This window comes from Hylobates moloch, unplaced genomic scaffold (genome assembly GCF_009828535.3).
Source record: "Hylobates moloch isolate HMO894 unplaced genomic scaffold, HMol_V3 SCAFFOLD_4, whole genome shotgun sequence".
NCBI lineage: Eukaryota > Metazoa > Chordata > Mammalia > Primates > Hylobatidae > Hylobates > Hylobates moloch.
Window position 1 is genome coordinate 36,836,377 of NW_026652279.1, and position 17,330 is coordinate 36,853,706.

Here is a 17,330-nt window from a genome sequence, read left to right on the forward strand (position 1 = left end):
ATCAGTAAGGACAATGAAATATAGCAGCATATTGGCCAGTCTCAAATCCTTGAAAGTTGAAAAGGTTAAAAAGTGAAAAGTGGGCCGGGCGCGGTGGCTTGCACCTGTAATCTCAGCACTTTAGGATGCAGACACAGGAGGACTGCTTGAGCCCATGAGTTCGAGACCAACCTGAGCAACACGGCGAGACTCCCATCTCTACAAAAACATAAAAATTTTCCGGGTGTGGTGGCGCGCGCCTGTAGTCCCAGCTACTCAGGAGGCTAAGGTGGAGGAAGCTTTGAGCCCAGGAGGTCCAGGCTGCAGTGAGCCGAGACTGGGCCACTGCACTCCAGCCTGAGTGAGAGCCAGACGCTGTCTCAAAAAAAAAAAAGAAAAAAGAAATGTAGGTTTCACCTGTGCCTCTACGCCCCACCATGATGCCATCCCTTGCCCATCCAGAAGTCGCTTTGCGGTTCCACGCGCGGGCGTCTACGTCCCATCTCGGGCCGCCGGCGGTGTGGCTTTGGGAGGATGAGGTGGCCTCGGCACGACCCCCGTACCTGCTCTCCTTCTCGCAGTCTAGCAACAGCCTTTGGCCCAAGTAATCTCGGCTCGCCTAATGCAGCGTGCCCCGCCCCCTTCCCGTGGCAACGGCCGGCTAAGCAACGGGAGCGGGCTCTACTCAGTGGTTTCGAGCCCCCTACGCCCCAAGTGAGTCGCAAGCGACTTCCACCTGGGCCCGTAGGGCCTCCGCGTCCCGGGCCGGTCCCCGCACAGGGCGGAGCTGGCCTGGCTCGGAGCTCGCCCCGCCCCGCCTCGCCTCGCCTCGCCGTAAGCTGACCGTGTGGCGGCCAGGCGGGGGCCTGGCAGGGGAGAGAAGGGGAGGAGAAAGGAGAGGAGGAAAGTGGAGCCTGGCGGGCCGGAGGGAGGAAGGGAAGGGGCGGAGGCGAGGGGCAGAGTGTGCCGGCGCGCGGGGGAGCCTCGGCGCTGGGCGCGTCTAGGAGCCCAAGTCGCGGCCGCCGAGCGGAGCCAGCCCCTCCCCTACCCGGAGCAGCCCGCCGGGGCCGTCCCGAGCGGCGACACTCCAGGCGTCCCGGCCGGCCGGCCAGCCAGGGCAGCCGCGGTCCCGGGACTCGGCCGTGAGCGCTGCGGGACGGATGGTGGCGGCGGAGCGCGGGCCAGTGCAGGCGCCTTGAGCCGGAGCTGCGCGCGGGGCATGCGGCTGCGGCCCCCGGCCCTCGGCCCCAGCGCTCCGGCCCCTCCCCCGGCCGCCGGCCCTCGCGGAGTGCAGCGACCGCGCCGCCGCTGAGGGAGGCGCCCCACCATGCCGTGGGCCCGGGCGCCGCTGTACGCCTGCCTCCTGGGGCTCTGCGCGCTCCTGCCCCGGCTCGCAGGTAAGCCGCGCCGCCCACGGCGCTCAGAGAAACTTTGTCGCGCACTCAGCCGCGGGCGGGCGTCTCGGAGGGGCGGGGAGCGCAGGCGGTGCCTGAGGGCGGAGGGCGCCTTCGGGGCACTCCCTGGTGGGCCAGTCGCTGGGGGACAGCCCCGCGGGGCGCTCCCCGCGCGCAGCCCCGCCGGGCTGTCGTGAGTCTCCTGTTCCCTCCCGGGCTGAGGAGGAGCTTCCCTTCCTGTGTAAACAGCCTGGCCGGCCTGCTGACCTAGCCCGCCAGCGCCCGCGCCTAGGGCACGGGGAGGACGGCCGCCAGCCCTGCCTTGGGGCCCAGGCTCTCCGTTGGTGGGCACAAAGCGGTCCTTGTGGCCGGCCGGGGGTGGGCGGGCTGCTGGGGGGGATGCCGCCGGTGCCCTGTTCCCGGAGAAGCAAGGGAGTCTGGAAACCCCAGCCAAAGCCCGGGGCCACCTCCACTCCTGAGGGCTCGCCTCCTGGAACGGCGGGTGCACAGGGCCCACAGCGAATCCTGGAGTTCGCTGCGCCTAGGCTAGCCGCCTGCCTTTGAAGATGCAGCCCCCACCCTCCTCGCTCCCCGCCTGCTTCCTCCTCGCCCCCCGCCTGCTTCCTCCTCGCCTAGGCCACCGCAAACCCGAGGGGGTACCCGCGTCCCAAACCACAGCCCCACCTGGGACTTCCCTATTAGATTCCTTCTGCCCGACTTTATCCCGCGATTTGCACACGCTCGGAGCCTCACACTCCCCTAACTGTGGAGGATTCTGGAGCAGAGGACAGGGGCTGTGGAGACTGCCTTAGCCCGACGCTGCGGTGGGCTGGCGGCGGTGCAAGGATCCTTCGGTTACCTGCTCTAAGTTTTCAGAGTTGGGAGATGATTGGACGTGGTAGTTCGGAGGCCCTCGAGGAAGGATGCACTTGTTTGGGATGCGGACTTTCTCCTTTTCTTTAGGAAATAATAGTGCTCTATTCACTTTCAAGCCGGAGATACTTGATTGCTCTTGTGAGCCAAGTGGTTGCCTGGCTGCCCGAGGGGAGGACTGTTCCCCCACGGTGTCTCATTTACATGAAGGCAGTGGAGGTTTAGGTGTAAGAGCGGAGGAGGGGTCTGAGCAAACAATAACTTCGTTCAGACCCTAATTCAAACTTAATACTGTAGCAAGGTTTTTGTTTTTTGTTTTAAATGGGAAAATAATCACTCCAGAGCTTGGAGAGTAGATGAGTGGATTCCAAACACCCATCCGGCAGCCAGTGCCCATCACGGATGTTTTCATGGGTCCCTAGGGAAGGCGAGGAGAAGGAAGATGTAGCCTGCATCACACAGGAATGCATTGTTGTCAGCGCTCCCCTGCTCCACAAGGACTTTCCTTTAGTTTGAAATTAGGCACTTTTTCTTTTTTGGTGGGAACATTTTCTTTTAATACTTTTTAATAATATTAGTAGTTTTTAATTTTGGCAAAATAAAATCTGGCAACCCTATGTTAAGCTCCCCTTCTCTTTTTCTGTTTGTTTCTTTTGTTTTTAAATCTTAGTTTTCTTTGAAATCCGAAAGTTTGGAAACTGCCAAAGGAGATGGCTTCTAAGTTCCTTTCCAGCTTGACATTCTGTAATTCTGACAAACAGAATTATAATAATAATTTCCAGTTGCAAATAATTTTTTTTTTTTGAGTCAGAGTTTTGGTCTTGTAGCCCAGGCTGGAGTGCAGTGGTGCCATCTCGGCTCACTGCAACCTCCACCTCCCAGGTTCAAGCGATTCTCCTGGCTTAGCCTCCCAAGTAGCAACGATTACAGGCGCTGCCACCATGCCCGGCTAATTTTTGTATTTTTAGTAGAGACGGGGTTTCACCATGTTGGCTGGGCTGGTCTTGAACTCCTCACTTCAGTTGATCTAATCGCCTTGGCCTCCCAAAGTGCTTCAATTACAGGCATGAGCCACCACGCCTGGCTGCAAATAATTTCTAAAAATACATTATTTTCCACTTGCATCGTGCTTTCTCTTTTTCAAAGTTCACGTACATCTTCACGGTGATGTCCATGTTCTCATATGGGCTCAGGAAGGAAGTGACTTGCCCTTCCCCACTACTTGGATCAGGAGTGGTGGACCAGGGACCATGGCTTTTGGTCCAGTGTCCTTTGTCCTACCAACTCAGTTTAGGGAAGAGAAAAGCACTGAGCATGGTGGTTCATTTGCAACTCTTTTGGGGTCCCGTTTTCCCATTTCCCATCTTTTCTTTTTTCTTTTCTTTTGAGACAGAGTCTCGCTCTTGTTGCCCAGGATGGTGTGCAGTGGCATGATCTCAGCTCACCACAACCTCTGCCTCCCAGGTTCAAGTGATTGTCCTGCAGAGTAACTGGGATTACAGGCATGTACCACCACGCTTGGCTAATTTTGTATTTTTAGTAGAGACAGGGTTTCACCATGTTGGTCAGGCTGGTCTCTAACTCCCGACCTCAGGTGATCTGCCCACCTTGGCCTCCCAAAATGCTAGGATTACAGGCGTGAGCCACCACGCCTGGCCTCTGCCCATCTCTTTGACCACAGGTTTTGGTGGTGGTGGTGGTGGAGCAAGCCATGGCACTGGCCTCCAGAACTTGCTGCCTACCTCTTAGGGCCCTGAAGCTTCTCAGGATTAGCAGAGGTTGACTCACATCTGTGTGATTTATCCTAGTTTCTCAGTGTTGCTGAATTAACTTGAACATTCTTTTTTTTTTTTTTTTGCTTCCCTTCCCTTCTTTGTTTTCTTGAAGCACTACAGGTACTTTATTCAGGACGTGTTTCTGTCTTGCCACTAGGAACATTATTTGAAAGAAAAAAACTTAGTTACTCAGAGAAAAGAAAGAGACGACCCTCAGGGCCATGTCTGCCTGGGTGTTCCTGGACCAGTAGTTGAGTGGCTCTCTGTTGCTCTAACCCCACTTTCATCTCAGTATGGATTTCCAGCAGGAAACTGACCTTAGGTTTCAGGGGCTCATTTCAAACAAGTCCCTGGCCGGCTGACAACCCCCTCCCGTCCCCACCAAGGGCTATCTCCTGCTCTCTTTATTATCTTATGGCCAAGAGCCTTCAGACAGAATCCTAGGACGTCGTCTTCCCACAAAACCAGGGGTTCACTGAGGTGAGGCTTTTCCATGCTGCCTTTGCTAAGACAGAGAGGAGCACCGTCTTATAAAGAGGATCCTGCAACACCACTGGAATTATGTGTGCTATCACATTCATTTCTTTTTAAAAAAGCAATCAAATGTTCTTCTAGTGAATGCTCTGCACATCCTAAGAAAGTCTTTTGTTTTAGTGGACTCATGTTGGCAGCACCCTTCCTCTACCCCCCACCCCCTACCACATTTCCTGTGGTCTGTGATGGGGTTGTTGGAATTTGGCTGGGTCTGCAGCTCTCTGTAGGTAACCAGGCACAGGTTTAGAGCTGACAGGACAATGAAATACAAACAGTGGGTTTGGTCTGTAGACTGCTGTTTATCCTATGGATTTACATTTTAACTCTATCATCCTTGAGTTGGGGGAGCTTTTAATAAAGGGGATTGAGGCAGAAGAGGGCAGGGTCTAATTAGCTCTAATTAGTATTCCCCGCCTGCTTGTTCTCCATGCTTATTTAGCCACTGAGGCAATGGGGAATTAAAATATCTAAGTAGTTTGGCAAAAGGCCTTTTGTGCCTGCGTGGCCTGGTAACTACTTTTTCTTCTTCAGCCTGGCCATGGAAATATTCTGAGATGCTTTAACGATATCAGTAATGTGGGACAATTACACACTACTTAAATAATAGGGCCCCTTTCACATGGCAGTGTGCAGCTGGGTTAATGGAATAGGGTCTCTTTTCACAGGTATTTCCAGTTGGCTGGAGCCGAGGGCCTTGGAGAGCTGACTGCCATGGTTTGTTTTCCTTCTTTCCGGTTCGAATGGGATTAATGGCCTCTATAAATGTAAAGGAATGCTTTATTTAGAGGCGCCCATTTGTTTCTGAGGCTTCTTGCTTCCGTTGAATGCAGGGTTTGCTTCCCGGGCCTCTTGGTGAAAAGTTTGCTCCAAGACAGGCTTGACTCATCCCCTAAGGCTGATGCTTTGAAGGCACTGCAGGGTACCCTGCCCTCTATAGGATTCCCTCCCCAACTCCAGCCAGACATTTTCAGAGCTGGTTGTCTCATGTAGAGCTGGGACCTACTTCTGCAACTTGTTCCCTTTAGTTATTCTCAACTCTCCCTCAGAGTGATCCTGAGATCCAACTCAAGTCAGATCATGTCTCTCTGCTTAAAACCTTCGAGTGGTTTCCCAGAGTCCTGCCAGGCTCCACGAACTCTCCACCGACTTCTCTGACTTTCCTTCACCACTTTGCCTTCAAGTCCTTTGCTCCAGCAGCATGAGCCTCCCACTGTCCCTCCAGTGTGCGAGCCATGCTCCCATGGCAGCCCTTCTCCCTGCCTGGAATACTCTCCTCCAAGATATCTGCATGACCGGCTTCCTCCACCCTGCAACCCTTTTTTTAGCGTCTCCTGCTCAGCAAAGTTTTCCCTGGCTGCTCCCAGCTAAAGCTGCAACCTCCTCCCTATATCCCGCATTCTTTTTATCTGCTTTCCTTCTTTAATTTTTGTCCTTAGCACTCATCACCATCTAATGTAACTACATATCTTGTTCCCCATTTCCCCTAAGTAGAATTCTCCCCCAGCCAGGATGTGAGCTCCGTGAATAAGGGAGTCTTGTTGGTTTTATTCATCTCTGTATCCTCCATACCTAGAACAGCACCAGGAACATATTTGTTGAATGAATAATGGATGAACCTGAGTCTTGGTAATTGGGAGGCGAAGAGGGCGATGCATCCCATCCTCAACTCCCTGTTGCCTTTTACAGCTAGCTTTGAAGTCAGGGACTATGCATGTGGCTTGTTAGGAAGAAACATCCTGGGAGAAAGAGATTCTGTTGGAATGTGTCAGGATTTTTTTTTTTTTTTTTTAACTGGAGTCTCACCCTGTCGCCCAGGCTGGAGTACAGTGGTGCCATCTCTGGTCACCGCAACCTCTGCCTCCCAGGTTCCAGTGATTCTCCTGCCTCAGCCTCCTGAGTAGCTGGGATTACAGGTATACACCACCGCACCCGGCTTATTTTTTTATTTTTAGTAGAGATGGGGTTTCACCATGTTGGCCAGGCTGGTCTTGAACTCCTGACCTCAGGTGATCTGCCCACCTTGACCTCCCAAAGTGTTGGGATTACAGGCATGAACCACCACGCCTGGCTTTGTGTTAGGATTTTTTGAGCTGGTATGGAGGCCATTTGATCCACTCCCTGAGTTGTTTGCATGAGGAGGCTGAGGTCTGGAAAGGTTAAGTGACTTGCCCTAGGTCGCATAACCAATAAGTGACAGAATAAGTCCTCAGATCTTTTATACCCAGTATATCCTGTTCTCCTTCCCTACATCCCTGGGTGGAGCAGAACTATCTCCTCCTTCTCCTGCTTTCATGGCCCATTCCATTAGAGAGACTGGGGGCTGCAGCTGGTCTATCTCACCTGCTACCTGGTTAATAGCCCTGGTCTTATTTACCTGTGTCCCTGACACAGCCACAATGCTTGGTACTCAAATGATCCCTCCTCTCACCCCAGGATTTTAATGGGCTTAGAAAAACTTTATTTAAAATATTTGGCCAGGCAGGGTGGCTCACACCTGTAATCCCAGCACTTTGGGAGGCCGAGGCAGGCAGATTACCTGAGGTCAGGAGTTCGAGACCACGCTGGCCAACATGGCAAAATCCAGTCTCTACTAAAAATACAAAAATTAGCCAGGCATGGTGGTGTGCACCTGTAATCCCAGCTACTCAGGAGGCTGAGGCAGGGGGATTGCTTGAACCGTGGAGGCTGAGGTTGCAGTGAGCTGAGATCACACCACCGCACTCTAGCCTGGGAGACAGAGAGAGACTCTGTCTCAAAAACAAAACACAACAAAACAAAACAAAAACAAAAACAAAAAACTTACATGTGTACTTTTTCTTTTCTTTTTCCTTTTCTTTTTTATTTTATTTTGAGATGGAGTCTCACTGTGGTACCCAGGCTGTAGTACAGTGGTGTGATCTTGACTCACTGCAACCTCTGCCTCCCAGGTTCAAGCCATTCTCATGCCTCAGCCTTCCAAGTAGCTGGGATCACAGGCACGTGCCACCATGCCTGGCTAATTTTTTGTATTTTTAGTAAAGATAGGGTTTCACCATGTAGGCCAGGTTGGTCTTGAACTCCTGACCTCAGGTGATCTGCCTGCCTCAGCCTCCTAGAGTGTTGGGATTACAGGCATGAGCCATTGTGCCCGGTGTCTTTTTTATTTATTTATTTATTTATTTATTTATTAAAAAAAGATAGAATCTCGCTCTGTCACCCAAGTTGGAGTGCATTGCTGTGATCATGGCCCACTGCAGCTTGAACTCCTGGGCTCAATTGCTCCTCCCACCTGGTCCTTGCAAAGTGTTGGGATTACAGAAGTGAGCCAGTGTGCCTGGACCTTTAAAAAGCCTTCAAAGAATTTAGAACAGTTTTAGATTTCCAGAAAAATTGAGAAGATAGTGCAAAGAGTTCCCATCTACCTCACACCCAGTTTTGCCTATTATTAACATCTTACATTAGTATGGTACCTTTATTATAATTAATGAACCATATTGATATGTTATTATTAACTAAAGTCCATCAGTTTAGATTTCTTTAGTGTTTACCTAAGTCCTTTTTCTGTTCTAGGATCCCATCCAAGATACCACAATACATTGAGTTGTCATGTCACCTTGGGTTCCTACGGCTGTGACAGTTTCTCAGTCTTTTCCTTGTTTTTTATGACCTTGACAGTTTTAAGAAGTACTGGTCAGATATTTTGTAGATCATCCCCCTCTTGGGATTTTCTGATTTTTTCCCGTGATTAGACAGAGTTAGGTGATTTTGGAAGAAGAACATAGAGGTAATTAATTGCCTTTTAAAAAAAATACCTTTTGATAGGTAATATAGTCCCATAATTTTTAAAAGTATAACTCATATCAAGTGAGAAGCCTCTCTTTCTTGTTGCCCACCAGTGTGGGATACTTCTGTGACCCCCTTTCCTAAACAGATTATGCCTATATAATTCCTATTATAGAGCTAATAAGCTTTCTTATGTATCCTGAGGGTTTCTATGCATATGTTACAAATATCCCTCTTTCATTTTTATTCAGAGGCAGCACAAAACACAGTATGTATCTTGCTTTTTATTTTTAACTTAGCAATGTATTGGGGTAAGCTTCCTGTCAATACAGAGAGCGTGCTCATTCTTTCTTTATAGCTGTATAGCACTCCATTATATGAATTGGTGTTTTAAAAATAGAAGTCAGATCTGTAAGGCTGGTATTGTTGAGTGTTGTGCAGATGTCTGATGTTCATTCAAAGGCAGTCTAGAATGAGAACTGCTGGGATAGAACCTTCCTAGAGCATATTTGCATTTCATGGTAACATTTAGACATATGGCTATTTAGTTGCTAGAGCCTATACTGGGACTCTTTTGTCCATTGTGTGACAAATGTGAGGGCCTGGTTCAGGGTGTGGGGAGAAGCATTCCAGGGCATTGCCATCTTCAAGGCAGAAAGGCCATTTCAACTTCTGCATTCACTTCTGTTATCCCACTGAATATTTTGGATCAGGAAATTCCAACTGCAGATGTATGTTTCAGTAGTAGTTGTCTGACCTTGGACCCATGGGGTGTACAGAAGTGGAGAAAGGCTGAATGGAAGGAGGCCAGCCAGGAGGCTATGGCAGGAATTTAGACCAGAGGGCCTGGCTCGGGCTGTTGGGGCTAGAGGTTGCAGACAGGAAGGGTTGGCTTGGGATAAACATTTCTTGCATCTTGAAAGGAATGATCGACCGGATGCGGTGGCTCCGTGGATGATTGATGAAACACAGGGGTGAGTCAGTGAATTTTGGAAGAACATATTTTTAGATTACAGTTTGCAATAAACACTGGGCTTCAGAGATGTGAAGCAAAAGAGAGACAGGGGGTTGCCACTGAGCTGGGAATAGTCACTATGCAAACAGCAAAGAAGATGAGATGTGGCTATCGTCTGGGCTGCTAGTTCCTGTTTCCATGACCTAGACCTAACACTGACATTTGTGAACTCCGTGTGTTTAGTTTTTTATTCATTGCTTCCTTCCTTTTCAAAATGCTTATTGGTGCCAAGTGACTCATCCAGCAAAGTCCAAACTCTCTGAAATATTAATAGGTGGAGAGAGGAGAGATGCCAAAGGGAGTGAGTCTGACGCTACACATATCAGCACACAGCCTGTGGTTTTGGATCCTGGAGTACCTGTCTGGTACCTGGTACCCGGCACACTGTGAGTTCCTGGACATCAAGGGCTGGTAGGTCGTTCACCTGTGCATCTCTAGCATCCCCCCAGTCCAGTGCTCAGTGTTTAGAGTGTGTCGAGTGCAGAGTTTCTTGAATTTGAATTTGTCCCAGCAGCAACCGAATTTTAGGGCAATCATTTTGAGTACCAACGACTTTACTTTTCCATGTGAATATTTAATAATAACAGAAACAGTTAGTAATGCTATATGACAAATTGTTTTACAGTTCATGATGTTTTCATACCAGGTGACTATCACATCCTTTGAGTTTCTTTGGTATTGTGTCCAATATTCAGTAAGGGCTTTTAGGCTGGTGGACCAGAAGACCAGAGCTCAGTCTGATCTGCGTCAGAATTGAGGAGCTCTTATTGTACTGAGCCCTGGACCTCCAGCCCAAGTTCCCAGAGCGCAGTGATGAGGCTCTGGTAATTATAAAGTGTTGTTTGTAAATGTATGTGGCTTTGAAGCTGGGTGTGGTGGCTCACGTCTGTAAGTCCAGCACTTTGGGAGGCTGAAGTGGGCAGATCACTTGAAGTCAGGAGTCGAAGTCAGAAAACCAGCCTGGCCAACATGCTGAAACCCTATCTCTACTAAAAATACAAAAATTAGCCAGGCGTGATGGCATATGCCTGTAATCTCAGCTACTTGGGAGGCTGAGGCAGGAGAATCACTTGAACTTGGGAGGCAAGGTTGCAGTGAGCCAAGATCATGCCCCTGCACTCCAGCTTGGGCAACAAGGCGAGACTGTCTAAAAAATTAAAAAAAAAATGTGGCTTTGATCAGAGTCCTAAGTGAGGCCTTTGACCTCAAATTCCTTTCTGATGAAGGGGCTGTTACAGATCTCCAGAGGACCCTAGAGCTCAACGGTTCACACTAGCCCTATGTCCAAGGTGGCAGAGGGACCACCAGGCAGGCATCCCATGTGGGCACTTGCTGGCCAGGACCCCATCTGACCTCTTTTTTGTAGATAGGGCTCCTTGTTTCAAGGCACATACTCTCTTTATCTTACATTTTCATCTATAAAAGGAGGCAACTTGACTAGCTCATCTTAAAACAATCCTAGCCCCAAGGTGCTATAATTTCATGATTTTATGGAATTGATTTTATATGTCAGACAAAAGGATATGCCACAACGAGCCTGAGTTTGTATTTGATAAGGTTGAGGAGAGGAGGAGCAAAGTTACTTTCATTCTAGATTTGTTATTTTTCCCCTGCAGATAGTGATTGCTGATAGGTACGGGGATTTGACCAAAAAATGGGACTGGCATTGTGCAACTCTTTTCCTGTACACACTTTTGTTTTTAAAGGCTTAAATGCCTATTTGAAAATCACTAAGTGAGCCAGGTGTGGTAGCTCACACCTGTAATCCTAGCACTTTGGGAGGCCCAGGCAGGAGGATCACTTGAGCCCAGGAGTTTGAGACCAGCCTGGGCAACATGGCAAGACCCTGTCTCCACCAAAAAACAAAACAAAACAAAACAACACAAAAACATTAGCCAGGTGTGGTGGTGTGTACCTGTAGTCCCAGCTACTTGGGAGGCTGAGGTGGGAGGATCACTTGAGGCCAGGAGTTTGAGGCTACAGTGAGTTATGATCACACCACCGCACTCCAGCCTGGGCAACAGAGCCAGACCCCGTTTCAAACAAACAAAAAAAACGAACAAAAAATAAAAAAAAAAAGAAAAGAAAACTCACTGAGTGAGTGAATTCATAAAATTAGAAGGAGGTTGTCAGCACATACACAGGCAGGTCCAGCTTCCCAGTAGGTTGTGTTCTCAGACCATCTTGGTCCACATTAGGGCCTGGGATGGCTTTTCCTGCTGAAGTGAGGTCAGGCACGGTGGGTGGGTCTGAGCAGCACCAGGGCCTCCTGCTGCAGGCCTCCCTGGGTGAGGTAGATAAGGATGGGGAGGCCTAGGGCTCAGGGTTAGGGCTGGTGGAAACCTTTGTTCTCACCTGCTGTGGGTTCTCAAAGCCTCTCTTCCTTTCTTCCTAGCCTCTCAGCTTCTGCCTGTTTCTCCCTTCCCTCTCGTCCCAGCTACTATCCTTATGCCAATTGGTATTTCTTCCTTCTAAAGTTCCTGGGATGACCTGATAAAGTTTCCTTCCCTTACCACCACCTCCTGCACCCACCCCTCTCCCAGTCAGCAGTTTTGCTGTTTGCGATTTCTGTGAGTTTTTACTGCTAGTGACAAAGGAGAAGCAGGGAGTTAAAATTAGCAAATTAGGGAAATGTTCCAGTTGCAAGATATTGGTTTTTTTTTTAACCCCAATTTTGGCATTTCTTCTCTTTTACTTTTAAAATTTTTCTTTTCTTTTTCCAGCTTTATGGAGGTATAGTTGACAAATAAAAATTGTATATATTTACAGTATATGATATGATGTTTTATTATATGTATATATTTTCAGTGATTACTACCATCCAGCTAATTCACATATTCATCACCTCCCATAGTTAACTTTTTGTGTGTGTGGTGAGAGTATTTAAGATCTACTCTCATAGCAGTTCTCAAGTATACAATGCATTATTATGAACTATATTCACCATTCTGCACAATCGATCTCCAGAACTTATTCATTCTAACTGAAACTTTGTACCCTTTGACCATCTCCCCTTTCTCCATCCCACCTCAACCCCACCAGCCATGGCAACCACCATTTTACTCTCTGTATTTCTGAGTTGAATTTTTTTCCACTCCACGTATAAGTGACATAATGCAGTATGTCTTTCTGTGCCTCGCTTAATAGTGTCCTCCAGGTTCATCCATGTTGTCACAAATGACAGGATTTTCTCGATTTTTTAAGGCTGAATAGATTACATTGTATGTATATACCACTTTTTAAAAATAATCACATTTTCTTTATTTATCTGTCTATTGATTCCATATCTTGGCTGTTATGAATAGTGCCGCAAGGAGCATGAGAGTGCAGGTATGTCTTTGACATACTGATTTCATTTTCTTTGACTATATACCCAGAAGTGGAATTGCTAGAACACATAGTACTTCTGGTTTAAGGAACCTCCATATCATTTTCCATAATGGCTGTACTAATTTACATTCCCATGAACAATGTACAAGTTTCCCTGGTTCCCTTTTATCCACATTCTTGCTAGCACTGGCTATCTTTTGTCTTTTTTTTTGAGACAGAGTCTCACTCTGTCACCCAGGGTGGAGTGCAGTGGCGCTATGTAGGCTCACTGCAGCCTCCACCTCCTGGGTTCAAGTGATTCTCGTGCCTCAGCCTCTCGAGTAGCTGGGATTAGGAGGTGCACCACCACACCCAGCTAAGTTTTGTATTTTTAGTAGAGACAGGGTTTCACCATGTTGCCCAGGCTGGTCTCTAATCCCTGATCTTAGATAATCTGCCCACCTTGGCCGCATAAAGTGCTAGTTACAGGCGTGAGCCACGGTGCCTGGCCCATTGCTTATTTTTCTAACTGGGTTATTTGTTTTCTTAATATTGAGTTGTTTGAATTCTTTATGTATTTGGATGTTAACCACTTATCAGATGTGTGGTTTGCAAATATTCTCTCACATATAGTAGGTTGTTTCTCTACTCTGTTGATTGTTTCCTTTGCTGTGCAGAAGCTTTTTAGTTTGATAGAATTCCATTTGCCTGTTTTCATTTTTGTTGCCTGTGCTTCTGGGATAAAATTCAAAAAGTCATTGCCTAGTCTGATGCCAGAGAGCTTTTTTCATATGTTTTCTTTTGGTAGTTTTACATTTCAGGTGTTACATTTAAGGTTTTAAACCATATTGAGTTGATTTTTTAAATATGGTGAAGGATAAGGGTTCAGTTTCATTATTCTGTATATGGATATCTGGTTGTCCCAAAACCATTTATTGAACAGACTAGCCTTTCCCCATTGTGTGTTCTTGACAACTTTGTTGAAGATCAGTTCACTGTAAATGCCTGGATTTATTTCTGGGCACTTTATTCTGTTCCATTGGTCTCCATGTCTGTTTTTATGCCAGTACTATGCTGTTTTAATTGCAGTTGCTTTGTAGTATATTTTGAAATCAGATAATACAATGTCTCCACCTTTGTTCTTCTTGCTTAAGATTGTTTTGGCTATTTGGGTTTCATACAAACTTTTGTGGTTTCATAAAAATTTTAGGATTGTTTTTTCTATTTCTGTGAAAAATGACATTGGGATTTTGATAAAGAGTGAATTAAATTTTTAGACTGGATAGCATGGACATTTTGACAATATTAATTCTTCCAAACCATGAGCACAGGATATCTTTCCATTTTGGGGATATCTTCAGTTTCTTTCCTTTCTTTCTTTCTTTCTTTTTTTTTTTTTTTTTTTGGCTTTTGAGACTGGGTCTCCCTCTGTTGCCCAGGCTGGAGTGCAGTGGTATGATCATCGCTCAAAGTGCGTACTACCACACCTGGTGAAATTTTGTTTTTCTTAGAGACAGGGACCCTGTGTTGCCTAGGCTGGTTTCGGACTCCTAGGCTCAAGCAGTCCTCCTGCTTTCGCCTCCAAAATGTTGGGATTATTATAGGCGTGAGCCACCATGCCCAGCCTTAGGTTTTTTTTTTTTATTTGACCTATTAATAGATATATTGAATCAATGGATTTCCTCTATCTTAATTCAATATTGTATTCCTGGGATACATGGCTTCTTTCAGTACACTGTACATTTTGATGTAAGAGTATTTGATTTAGAATTTTATTTTAAAAAAATTCCTGAATAAAACCAATGTATTCTTTTTTCTTTTCTTTTTTGTTTTGTACTATTTTTGTCATTTTGGATAGACTAAGTGTAAAGGGGCCTTGTTCTCTCTCAGCAAGAGAGGAGTTGCCGAGTTATGAGGAAAATGAGAATCCAAGTGGGTCTAGCAGAAGAAATGGAAGTCGCTAACACAAGCGTGCATGCTTGGTGAATGCTTCAAAAACTCAATGTTCAGCCTCAGCAAATGAGCCTTAACCTGCAATTAGCAATGGGACCTGCACCCTTTAGACACAGAGAGGCCTCCTGTTAAAGAAGGAAGTAATTCCCCCAACTTATTCAAAGGCCTGATCCATGAAATTTATAGCCAGGAACTAATTAGTACATCTTTATCTTGCTTTAAAGGTCTCAACATATGCACTAGTGGAAGTGCCACCTCATGTGAAGAATGTCTGCTAATCCACCCAAAATGTGCCTGGTGCTCCAAAGAGGTATGTAGGTGGGGGAGGGGAGGAAGAAGGGAAGGAATGTTGCGAAGGTGAGGGTGAGGAGGAGGCAACACCACAACACACCAATTCACTATACATAAAAATCCTGTGCAGATTCTGTAAGCTGCCTCTTCCCCATCAGGCCAGAGTGATGACAAATCCAAGTTTATGAGACACTAAGATAAACTGGGTTTCTTGATACTGTGGAATGCTAATCCTGTTTTGGGGAAACAAGACTTTCCTTCCCTTTTGTTTGGAAACCAATTAGGATTCCTCTATAGTTTTCTGATCTTTGGTATAAGAACTCCAAAAGACCTGAGCCTGTGAATTGAGTTTGTTGCATAATGATTCAAAACATATCTAGATGGCTGGCATGTTGGTGGAGGCCAGTTATCTTAGTGTGTTTACTTGAGAATAAATATTAGGAATTAGCCTTTATGGAATGATTTTATTTAAAAATAATGGCTGCCATTTCTTTAAGCCTTTTAGGAAGAGATATAGGTTTGGGACAACCTAGGCCATTGGTATCATAAAGCAATGTGGGCTGGGTACTTGGCTTATGCCAGCATTGTGGGAGGCCAAGGCAGGAGGATCGCTTGAGGCTTGAGCTCAGGAGTTTGAGTCCAGCCTAGACAACATAGTGAGACTCTATCTCTACTAAATAGGAAAGAAAGAAAGAGAGAGGGAGGGAAGAAGGAAGGAGGGAAGGAAATGTAACTTGGTGGACTAATCAGAAAATGATCAATTTCTAAATTTCCTGTCTTGAAGGAAATTTCTGGGTCACAAACCCTCCCTATAAAAGTGCCCCATTAAGGTTATTTGTAAAAGAATCCAGGACTTTTGGACTGGCTCAGTCTGCAATGCAGTGCGTGGTCCCTGTCAGGAGGACCAAGAGATGGCTCTCGGGGGGCTGGGGTTAGTCTCCATCATGGCAGCCTCAGAGGTCTAGGGATTCCTTTAACCTATGATGGCTAAAACTGATCATATGGGGACCCTACTAGATGTCATACACTTTGTACATCATATAATATCTCTGATCCTCACAACAGCTCTGTCAGGTGGGTGTAATACACTTGTTTTATTGATGAAAATCTGAGGCTCAGAGCAATAAAGTAACTCACTCAAGGTCACACAAGTGTGCCAAAGCTGGGGTTTTAATCTGACCTCTGAGCCCAAGCTTTTCCCTCCAAACTATATGACCTCTTGCTTGCTATATGAACTCTCTAAAATGTCAATTTTAAAACTTTGGGAGTTCTCAATTTACTTTGAGAGAGGAATCTTTCCAACACATAAACCTTTAATCGTATTTGTGATTAATTGTACCATCTTTGTTATCACCCTTCTTTAAAATCTTCCTTTTGTTCTCTATGACCTGCAGGGCAGATCCAAGCTGTGTGGCTCTTGCCTTCCTCCTACCATCATCTCTTGTCTGACCCGACATTTAGCCAGAGGGAACCACCTGCAGATACCCAGAGAGCCCAGCTTGAGAAACCCTGCCTGATCTTCCCAGTGTTGCTCCTCTCCCTGGAGAGACTTCCTGGCTTTTTCTTCCTCCTTTCATTCTTTTATTTATTTACATTTATATTTTTTGAGACAGGATCTTGCTCTGTCACCCAGGCTGGAATACAGTGATGCAATCATAGCTCACTACAGCTTCCATCTCCTGGGCTCAAGCAATCCTCCCGCCTCAGCCAGCAGGTAGCTGGGACTACAGGTGTGCACCACTGTGCTCAGCTAATTAAAAAAAAAAATCTTTTAGAGATGGGATCTCTCTTTGTTTCCCAGTCTTGTCTGAAACACCTGGCCTCAAATGATTCTCTTGCCTTGGCCTCCCAAAGTGCTGGGATTACAGATGTGAGCCACCATGCCCGGCCCCTCCTTTCCTTAACTGATACCTTGTTTTATCGTTTTTAAGAATCAATTTGGCCAGGTGCGGTGGCTCACACCTGTAATCGTAGTACTTTGGGAGGCTGAGACGGGCAGATCACAAGGTCAGGAATTCGAGACCAGGCTGCCCAATATGGTGAAACCCCATCTCTATTAAAGATACAAAAAATTAGCCAGGCATGGTGGCATGCACCTGTAATCCCAGCTACTTGGGAGGCTGAGGCAGGAGAATCGCTTGAACCTGGGAGGTGGAGGTTGCAGTGACCTGAGATCAGGCCATTGCACTCCAGCCTGGGCAACAGGGTGAGACTCTGTCTCAAAAAAAAAAAAAAAAAAAAAGAATCAATTCAGGCCCCGTGTGCAGTGGCTCACACCTGTAATCCCAGCACTTTGGGAAGCCAAGGTGAGTGGATTGCTTGAGCTCAGAAGTTCAAGACCAGCCTGGGCAACATGACGAAACCCCATCTCTACAAAAAATACAAAAAATTAGCTGGGTGTGCTAGTGCATGCCTGTAGTCCCAGCTACTTGGGGGGCTGAGGTG

The 17,330-nt window shown here is 46.9% G+C and overlaps 1 protein-coding gene across 2 annotated transcripts in view; it reads left to right on the forward strand.

The window, feature by feature from the left end:
- The first annotated feature begins 936 nt into the window (after positions 1-936).
- ITGB5 (integrin subunit beta 5) overlaps positions 937-17,330 on the forward strand; it is a 123,517-nt gene continuing 107,123 nt past the window's right edge. The window contains exons 1-2 of one of the 2 annotated variants that reach the window (XM_032149979.2): positions 937-1,376; positions 14,819-14,904. In XM_032149979.2, coding sequence (XP_032005870.1) covers positions 1,307-1,376; positions 14,819-14,904 — 156 coding nt within the window. In that variant the 5' untranslated portion in view covers positions 937-1,306. Of the gene's footprint in view, positions 1,377-9,698; positions 9,744-14,818; positions 14,905-17,330 lie in introns of those variants that run through there. The other variant, XM_032149980.2, reaches the window with a different exon arrangement.